The sequence below is a fragment of the Cavia porcellus genome, unplaced genomic scaffold (assembly GCF_034190915.1).
Source record: "Cavia porcellus strain 051 isolate PalLab524CR breed Dunkin Hartley unplaced genomic scaffold, mCavPor4.1 scaffold_26, whole genome shotgun sequence".
NCBI classification, from domain to species: Eukaryota; Metazoa; Chordata; class Mammalia; order Rodentia; family Caviidae; genus Cavia; species Cavia porcellus.
The window spans coordinates 23,297,787-23,308,496 of record NW_026947509.1 but is presented as its reverse complement, the minus strand read 5'-3'; the positions used below and the strand labels follow the sequence as shown (position 1 = coordinate 23,308,496).

The following is a 10,710-nucleotide window of genomic DNA, read 5'->3' as shown; positions in this document are numbered from 1 at the left end:
ATGTAAAATCATTGAATAATTCAATAACTGGTAATGAAAGTAAAGCAGTAATATGAAAACTGCCAACAAGAAAAGCTTCTGACTTGATGGATAAAATTTATAAGATAAAATTTATAAGAACTGTTAGGAAGGCCTAATGCCAATGCTCCTCAAACTCTTTAAAGAAATTAAAGAAGAGTGCTCCCAAAGTCATTCCTGGAAGCTAGCATCACCCTGATTCCATAACCAGAAAAAGAAAACTACAGCCAATTTCTTTAAATAGCACAAGTGCGGAAATCCTTAACATGCTACAGGCAAACAGAATGCAAGAAACCATCAAAGAGATTATACAACATGACCAAGTAGTCTTCATCCCGGGCATTCAAGGATCATTCAACATTAGGCAAATCAATAGATAAAATCCCTCAAATAAACAGGAGAAAGTACAAATGTCAGACGATCATCTCAGAACGTGCAGCAAAAGCCTTAACAAATCTAACACCCATTCATGATTTTAAAAACCTGAAAAAAATATTATAGGCAGACATTATCTCAAACTGATAAAAGCTGTTTATCACAAACCTACTGCCTATATCGTATTAGAGAAAAGTTGAAAGCTTTCCTTCTAAAATCCGGAACAAAATGAGGTCGCTCACTGTCACTGCTTCAGTTCAAAGGAATGCTGAAACCATTAGCCAAATCAACCAGGTGAGAGAAAGAAATAAAAAGGCATAAGAAAGGAAGAAATAAACACATTATTTTCAGATGACACAATCTGCAAGACCCAAAATAGTCCACTAACACACTGCTAGAATTAACAACCAAATTTAGCAGGATAGCAAGACACACAATCAACACACAAAAATCAACAGCGTCCCTGTGCAGCAATACCGAGATTACTCATTGTATTCTTTGATTTTGTGCCTTGCAGCTTTACTGAATTTATCAGTTATAATATCAAGAGAGTATAGGCTTTTGTTTTTGTATATACAGAATAATGCTATCTTCAAATTGTGATAATTTTCTTCCTCCCTTTGTATTTGTATGCTTCTTTACGTCTGTGTGTTTCTTAATTGCTCTGGCTGAAACACTTATTTCTATCTTAAACAAAAGTGGATGAAATGGTCACATTTTTCAGGTTCCAGATGAATGGAAACAGTTTAGACTTCCCCCTTTCCAATATGATGTTGGCTGCAGGTTAATAATGTAAAGCATTTACTATGTTGAGGCATGTTGACCTTTACTCTGTCGTTCAGTTCTTCAAACATTATTTTGTCATCTTGTGCAGTGCTATCATCGGTTAGCCTCGCTTCATCAGCACACACATGAGTCTTCTCACGCTCCCATCATGGTGCAGTATTCAGAACTGGCTGATACTCCAGCATGTCAGAGAAGAGGGCAATGACCTTTGCCTATGTTATCTAAATACTGCATTTCACTGTTGTTGATCTGAAGACACTGAATCTCCATAATCCTGCTTGAAATAGACAAAGTCAATCTCTCTTCATTGTCCTAAATAAGCATCCCATTCTAGACTTATATTTTGTACACCTCACCAAACACACAAACACATGGGTGTACACATGGCAAGCTTGAGTCTTGCTATGTTGCCCAACGTGACTTCATTTTCTTAATTAAGCTCAAGAGATTTTCTTGCCTCAGCTTCCCGAGCCATCTGGGACTCCGATGACTACACTCAGCCACATTGGAACTTGTTTTTTAATGTCAGTGGCTAAGATAATTTTTTCTCCTCCTATTCATCCTCAGTAGACTGGCAGCCCGCTGTCAGCAAGGTCATCCAAAGACTGGCTGAGAGAAGTTGATCGCATGTGCCTGCTTAAAAAATATAACACTGCTTTTCTAGTCCTATACAGATGGACCCCCAAATCTAACAGTCGTATTGTGTGTTCATGTTCTCTAGAGTAAATTACTTCATTATTTTAGAGGCCCTATGTTTCATTAAGAACAAGATTAGTGTAATTGGTTATAAAGGCTTACAAAGTACTAGCTACGAAAGAAAGAAAAAATATTCAGTGACAGTTTCTGTTATGTCTCTGGACAGGTGGAAAGCACAGATTAACTTCCTGTAGGGCATACTTCATTTGACTTCTAGAAGGTGTGATTTCACAAACCACAGTCCACTGATCACAGCACCTTTAGGCATTTTCACCAGGGCTGACCCTGGATTCTTTGCTGAGGTCTTTGAAGATGGGGTAAGAAAAGAGGATCAGAGGCCAGAAATTCCTAGAGCATCTCAATAACCCTGCATTTTACCTCAGCATGGTATGTACTTAGTCCAACTTCAGTATGTAACATGATTTTTAATTTTGATCTGGTGAGATCATTTATTTTAATGTATGTTTTCATTGCTGATATGTTTGGATTGTTTTGATGATGTTTGAGGTAGTCCACCTATTTTTTTAGTGTCTCTTCTGTTGTATTGTCCCATTTTTCCCTCTAGTGTTTTAGAAAATGTGTAGCATGTTCCTGTACTTATTGTAGGTATTCATAAATATTAGACATATATAAAAACATATAATTTTTATATAGTTCAATTTGTTTCCATGACAAATGCTATTCATTTTTTATTTATATAGTGTTTTTCTACATTTTTTCCTTCTGCATCCCTCTCTTCTCTTTGGATATGCTGCCCTTTAGTGAACTACTACTTTTAGAATCATTTCATGGTTGGCTGGTGAACTCTGCAGCAGTTATATGTAAGACAATCACTTCAGAGTTTATCAAATTAGCCTACAAATTACAGGCACAGTATGCAAATTATCAAAGTGATCAAAACAAAAGCCATTCTTGCAATAATCAGAGCATGATTTCACTCCTTTGGTCCTCAGAGCTTTTTCCCTTTGCCTGGAGAGGCACCACATGCCAGCCACTTGGTTCATCCCTTCACTTCTTCACGTCTGCCTTAGAGAAACACATGTACACATGAATAAAATGAATGTCTTAAGCAGTTTGCTGCCATGTTGCATGTCATATTTAATTAACCACACTTTAAGTGTTAATAACAAAGGAAGGGTTCTGTAAACTAAACTATGCCCATAATACTATGCAAGAGAAAAGTGGGCCTTATGTGTGGTGTCACAAGACCTATGAGATTTATTATGAAGTTCGTAAAACATATTCCGAAGAGATGTACACACGATGCAATATTTTGTTTTAAGTAAAATGCTATAGAACAAATATTGTTTTCTCTTGTTTCATACATTAGTTATATGATTGACAGCAAATTGGAGCATCCCCTCCAAACTGGAAAGAAGGGCAATAAATGATGAAAGGGCCAGAATTCACACATGGAGTCAGCAGGGATTTTGGTCTATATATAGTATTTTATTACTGTTACTCATTTACTCAGAAACTTTTCTAAAATTAAATGTAATAAAAATCATGATAAAAATTTACCTAGGAATGTAATTGTTACATATTGTCTTAGTTATATTTCTTGTTGCTGAGACAAAATACATAACACCCAGAGTTAAAGGAGGAAAGTTTTATTTCAGCTCACAGGTTATAGAAGTTCCATTCCATAGTTTGCTGGCTCCAAAGTAGGGTGGCGTGGCAGAGGGCAACACAGAGGAGGCAGAGTCCAGGCAGCGCAGGCAGGAGCCAGCAAAGCAGCAGAGGCAGCAGCAGCCTGCCTTCTTTCTGACCCTTGGTGTTCCATCCAGGACACAAATCTATCGATTGATGCCACTTTTACCTAGGGTGGGGGCTTCCATTTTCCATCTTCTTAATGCCAATGTGGCACCCGTGACCACATGAAGCTTTGGGGGGGACACCTAATACAAGGCATAAATGTACTAATAAAGTACATTAAAATTTAAACAAAACTTTTAAAATTCAAAAAGGGTAGAGTGAGGGGAGTATCCACATTCCTCACAAGTTTTTGTTTAACTATACCATGGGTAGTATTTTCCTGCCTATGGGACCACATAGCTTTCAGTTTCATTCCTTCCAGATTTCTACTCTGATTTTCATCATAGCTCTATGTAAACTATAAACTACTGTCTCTTCTCACTTCATATACTCATTTTACCCATTCCAAGTGAAATGCTCATAAAGTTTTCTGATTTATTTCAATCTAAAGAAATCAACTGAATAACACAAGATGATTGCTGACCTATTTTAAAATTTAATTTTATACAACAATGTTTTATAAATTTATTGTTTTCGTTCAGTGCTGGATATTGAAGCCATGACTTGAAGCCATGCAGTCTACAACTGAGTTGCATTCCCAGCCCTAAAAATGGTTTCCTTAGTTACATTTCTCTTATTGCTGAGATGAAATACCCAACACTTAAAGACAGGAGCTACTTATTTAGCTCACAGTTTGTAGAGGTTTGAGTCCATAATCTGCTGGCTCCAAAGCAGTGTGGCACATGGCAAAGGGGCACCAGTTCATGGCAATGGAAGACAGCAAAAAGCACCGGGGGAGAGGCAGAGGTTCTTTCTGTCCCTTATATTGCATGCAAGCTACCTTCCCTAAAGTGGATTTAGCACCTTAATCCCAGCATTTGACCATGAATCAATCACATAATAGATTCACCCACCTCTGAAAAGCGTGTGCCCCATAATGTACAAGGCTTTGGGGGACATACAGACACAAGCAATAACAGGAGCTCTTCTCTTTAAACCTCAGTCCAATCCAGGCATTTTGATGTCTGACCTTCTAAGTTGCCTTCACCAGGAAAACTAAGGTTGGTGTTGTGTGAGCGCTGGGGAGTCCTGCTGGCCTGAAATGGCCTGTATTAATGGTTTCTATCCACTAGAGGCCACTGTAGTGATTATTGTGCATTCTGCCTGGCAGCTGTGTGTGGGTTTCTTGTTAAGAAGCTGCAGAGTTCAAATGAGGCTTGTGCTTAGTGAATCTAGGGAACCTGATGCTTTAAGAACAGGTTTGGGCGCAGGACTTAACAGACTCTAGAGCCTGAAGAAAGGTGCCCAGGCACGAGGACAGGAGCCATGGCAAGGAAACTGGGAGCCCTGCTGGGGCTTTTGTGCATGCAGGTTTGCTGTGAGTGGAGGGCCCTGCCTGGAATCTGGGGCTTGCAGGCTTGACAGTGGAAAGATGGAAAAGGAGGACTGGCACGGGGGCCCTGCGCTCTTCTCTGTCGCCATGGGCGTTTCCTAGGATATTGTTCAGGTTTTTCTAAGTGCTCAGTGATTCCTCAGTGCCAACATATGTGTCTGCTTCTCTCTTTCCAAACAGGGGTGAGAGGGGTGCGGGTGGAACAGAGCCCTTTGACCCTGAGTCTCCAGGAGGGAGCCCGCCATGCCTTGAGGTGCAATTTTTCTACCACCATGAGGACTGTGCAATGGTTTCTGCAAAATGAAGAAGGCAGGCTCCTCAATCTGTTCTTCCTGACTTCTGGGACAAAGAAGAATGGAAGGCTAGAGTCGACATTCAATTCCAAAGAGCGTTTCAGTACCCTGCAAATTACAGCCTCTGATCTGGGAGATGCAGGCTCCTACTTCTGTGCAGGAGAAGCACAGTGCTCCCCTGTCACCTGCAGCCTGGCCCCAAACTGCAGCTGGGGCTGAGCCACAGCCATTGCCTCAGGGGGACTCACCCTGCAGCAGACACGGCTTTACATTTCCTGGTTCATACTATACCAGTTTGACTCCTACTAACATCACTTTTCAGGGCAGTCACATTATATGGTTCATATATTTTCTTTTCCAGAAATTGTTTTAAGTGTAAAAAGAACCACTGAAACAGAGGGCAGGACCCAAGGCACTTGTGAAGAGGATCCTCTCTCAGAGTGTATCAATTGCTTATAAGTCACTGTGATGAAAAAGGCTGGGATAAATTCATGATTTTCAACAAACTGAGAAGAGATGAGTTGATATTCTAGATATTTCTGTATTATTCCATTTTCATGGAAATGCAATGAGAGTATGTGAATATATATATATATATATATATATATATATATATATATATTTCACTCGTGGAATGTGTAAAAATATTTAAAAAATGAAACTTTCATGTCATTGAATGTCGGTCACTCTGTCTAGGTGATTACATATATGATATAAGAACTGACAATATATTTCCACTTCACTCAGGAGTAAACTGAAAGTTGCAGAGCAGAAGTGCTCTTTGGAGCTCACATGGTTGCTAACCAGTGAAGCAAGAGAGGATTTCCCACCCAGGATATCTGACACTAGAGACTGTACTCTGGAGTATCCAGAGCAGAGTCCCCAAGGCCTATGACACCTATTGATAAATTTGTATGTTATGTTCACATACAACAAGGTCAACAATATGCACTGTAGTCTTTTCCAAATAGCACCCTTCCAGAAGAACTCATTGGACTTTTTTCTGTTTTTGATGTTAACATCCACTGGCCTTACTTACATTTTGAGTGAATCTATTACTCCAGATTTCCCTACATCTTTGGTGGTACGCAAAACTGAACAAAAAGTTTGGAGCAACACCTTGAAGACCAAACTCAAGGTCTAAACTTGCATCAATGGCAAAGCAAATTGAATTTCTGCCTTGCAAGGTCATGAGTGTGAGTGTGTAGGATTACCTGGGGAGGGATGAAATCCTGAGAACTAAGGTAAGGACAAACAGGCAACTCCAGGAAAGCTGGGAACAAGAGCAGCCTCCTGAGCAGGTGACTCAAAATCCACAGACCTGGCCCACAAATGGCCTAGATGTTCTGTTATTGCTGTGGTGACAATCCTAATGCCTTTGTCCTTGAGCTTGTGCTCTGTATGTGAAATCTTTAACAGCTGGGAATTGTAAATGAACACATGAGAAACACTGGGCTTCAGGACAGGAATCCTTGGAGACTTGGGTTCAAGGACAAAGCTGGTTGCCCCATTCCAAGTGCATTGCACACTAGGAGCTCTTTAGTAATGCAAGGCACCTAAAAGTAAGTACTAATAAACATTATTAGTAAATTATTACAAAATAAGCATATACATAATGAAATACACTGTTTTGGAAATACTAGAATCTTTCAAAAGGTTCATAAACTCTGGTCAAAAACTGATGTCATATTGCAGACTGAATTTTATAGACTTAGAAATTAAAATTAAATATAAAAATATATCTTTATGAAGAAAAACTATTTTGATAAGAATCTGAGAAGGAACCAATTATTAACAATGAAATGATTTTGATATTGATTTTCCTTAGAAGTTATATAATAGCAATGTGATATAAAAGCATGCACTTTGAGTTATATGAAAGTCAAAAAACCATTTTAAGATACTGAGTTATAGAAAATATTAGAGGACACAAAGCATTATTGTGTACACTACATTTAAATCAAAATTCAGTGTCACATGAACTATCTTGTATGAGGGTGAATCATCTTAGGATAATTGTTTCACTAGAAACATCCATCCTAGATTTATTAAAATTTTCATTTCAAACTACTTCATCAGATATTTATGCTAATGTTGTCACAGTCAATAAAATATTCCCAAGATCTTTAGCATCTGCTACATCATTTCTCAAAATTGGAAATTATCAAAGATTCTGATTGCAACCTTGCTTTTATCAAGAGCATCTGACATCACTTTCAGTTGTACTGCTTCAAAATGAAGTTGTTGAAAGAATAACTTTTGAAAATCTAATAAGAAAAGGAAGAAAAACCTTATGATTAATCAAGACATCCTATTCATAAGGCAATGTTATTTGTTTTTAATTTAAACTGTTTTTCATGTAGACACCAATTATTTTGCATCTAATATTATTATAGTGGTTATGTATATGTAGGTATAAGTCTTATGTGTTTTATAAGTAACAAACTATTTTATAAAGACAGCTTTATATTCCTTGTTAGAGATTTTTCTGCTTTTTGAACAAGGGACCTCAAATTTTCACTTTGTATGAGTATCACAAAGTTGATAACCAGCCCTGGCTGGGATGTTAACACCCCAAGCGTCACTTGGATGGAAATCATGTATCACAGTCATATGATCTGCTTAATTCTCTCATGAGATTATCTAGAATAGGAAGATACAAGTATAGAGCAAAATAAAAAAATAATAGGAAACAGAAGATAGGTCTTTCCAAAAGGAAGGGAATCAAAAGACAGAGGAAAGTAGTATGGAGGAGAAGGGAAGGGCAGAAAAAGAAGTAAGACATTTTCTGAACATGTACCAACTCGCTGTGATGAATATAATCACTATGCACTGCAAACATGCACTAAATCAAATAAAAATGTGAAACATATATATAAAGGATAAAAAACAAAGAACCGCTGTTGAGAGCGTGGCCTTTAATTATTTCATCATCTAGAGAGCTTTGATAGCTGTGGACTCACTGTCTACCTCATGTAAGAACATGCATTTCAGGGATCACAAATCAGTGATCATCTTCTGTGGACTGGCTGCTTAGGGAAACTCTGGAAAAGCTGAATTAAAATCTTATACTGCTCACTTTCTGTTTCTATCATTTAAGGATGGGTGATGTATCAGGTGATGAAAGTCAGCATGACATAAAACATAGCATCGTAGCATTTGTAAGTGTGCAGTTCCGTGGTGTTCACTTCATCATGCTGCTGTACAGCCAGTCATTTATGGAACACAGCACTTACCAAACAGCCACATGTAAAATTGAACTCTCTCTGTTATTGCGTTTTAAAAACCAGTAACGTTCCCAACTTATTTCTCAGTGACACCATTTACCAGAAGAGGATTTTGTAGCTGACTGTTCAAACTTCCTCACTATCATAGTTCTGTGTTGGGTTCTGTCAATAAGATGGGGAAGGTAAAGAGAGAAAGAAGACATGGACCCAAACAATATCTGAGTCTGTTTTCTGAATCCATGTCTAAGAGGATATTGATGCATTGACTCTGAACTTCAGGGCACCTTTAACTGAACCTGAGGAAACTGAGCTCCAAGAAACAACTGGTCTAAGCCTCCATCAATGTGAAAAGTATCCCTGAGGCTTTCCCATGAGAGTCCTGCATTAGCACTTGCCAGATTCATACAGCTGATCTTGCTTGGAGCAAGTGGGATAGTGGGAGGAAATGAACAATCTCAAATTACTCAAAAGAGACTCAATCATCTTAATGAGTCTAGGATTCACACTTCTAGCTTGTCAGTCACATTGAAATCCAGGACTATCTGAGTATTGTTTACACAGTGTGAATTTTTCTCCAGAAAAGCTTTTCTTAAAATGATAGTATATCTACGAAGGATAAACTTGAGATATTTTTAGGTAAATGAATGAACTTTGAGAACATAATTTAACATAATTTGAAATAAGTTGGACACACATGTTTAAATATCATACTGTTTCCCTTGTGTGAGAAAACAAAAGGCTAAATAAGAAGGAAATGGTGAATCAGATTTTAGAACATAAGGAGAAAATGTTCAACAAAGAAGGGGAACAGGGAGGGAGAAGGGAGAAAGGAAGGAAGGGAATGGAGATAGAAAAGAACTGAAGGAAAACAACAGGTACAAAGCCTTGTAAATGAGAATGAGGACTGAAGGGCAGAGAGGGGAATGGAAAAAGGAGTAAGTCACACCGTGGCAGGAGCATATTCTCTATGGTGAGTGTGACCATGTGTAGGTCAAAAGTGTGCCAGTAAAAATTTTAAAGACAATATCCCTGAATTGGTGTTAATTTAGAACATACAAAGTATTTGTGTGGATGTAGCACTGAGTCCTCCACCAAAGACTAGTAATCATTATTTTAGTTTTATGTAACTGGGCATCTAGTACCCATCAGTCACTGCTGTAATGTGAGAAACAGTGCTGAAAAACAAAAGTATATGATAACGGTGTGACAAGTCACTTTTATACATTTTATGAATTTCAGGCTATTTCACAATGCACACGTAAGAATATGAAGTCCAGTGTTAAAAAATCCAGGGTAATTATCTTCTGACAAGCACTAAACAGCAAATGATACCCTCGGGGTCGCTAGTGAGACATTTTCATGCCAGGTAGTACTGTGTGAACAAAAAGACCTTCGAGGTTACAGTGACTGTCTGACAAGTTGACACAGGCCATCGGAAGACTGACACATTCTTATAAATGAAAACAGAGATGAGATGTTATTTCTGACTTGAAGTCCAGGAAAACATTTACTGGAGGTCGGTCCCTGTCCAGCAGGGGGAGCAGCTTCCTAACACAAACTCGTTTCTGGTCCTGGTTGTAGGTTTAAGCTCTCATCATTTCACTAGGATTCCAATAGGTCTACATGTAGAGTCAAGAAATTTAATTAGGCGCTATCCTAAAGATGAAAGCTTCTCCCGCCTTGGTGACGGTGATAGTCTTAATAGTAGGTAAGTAAATTGTATTTGCAATGCAGAGTCCTTTGTGTATGATGTCACAAAATCCTTCAGTTTCTCTAGGAGTTTATGCCTAAAATGACACAAATCTGTTTTTCCCCAGGAAGGACATGCGGACAGTCGGTGACACAGATGGGAGGCCAAGTGACCACCACAGAAGAGACTTTTCTGACCATAAACTGCACTTATACAGCCTCAGGCTACCCTGAGCTTTCCTGGTATGTCCAGTACCCTGGAAAAGGTCCGCAGCTCCTCCTAAAAGCTGTGAAAGCCAACCAAAGGGAAATAAGCAAAGGCTTCGAAGCCATCTATGATAAAGAAACCAAATCCTTCCACTTGAAGAAAGCCTCAGTGCAGGCGTCAGACTCGGCTGTGTACTACTGTGCACTGAGTGACACAGTGGCAGGAACTGCAGGGGGAGCTGAGCACAAACTCTGAGCAGGACCAGGAGCC

At 38.8% G+C, this 10,710-nt stretch overlaps 1 gene segment (V, D, J or C); it reads left to right on the top strand.

The window, feature by feature from the left end:
• Positions 1-9,989: 9,989 nt before the first annotated feature.
• Positions 9,990-10,710, top strand: LOC134473229 (T cell receptor alpha variable 9-2-like). The segment is given in 2 exon segments: positions 9,990-10,251; positions 10,361-10,710. Coding segments are annotated over 2 exon segments (381 nt in total).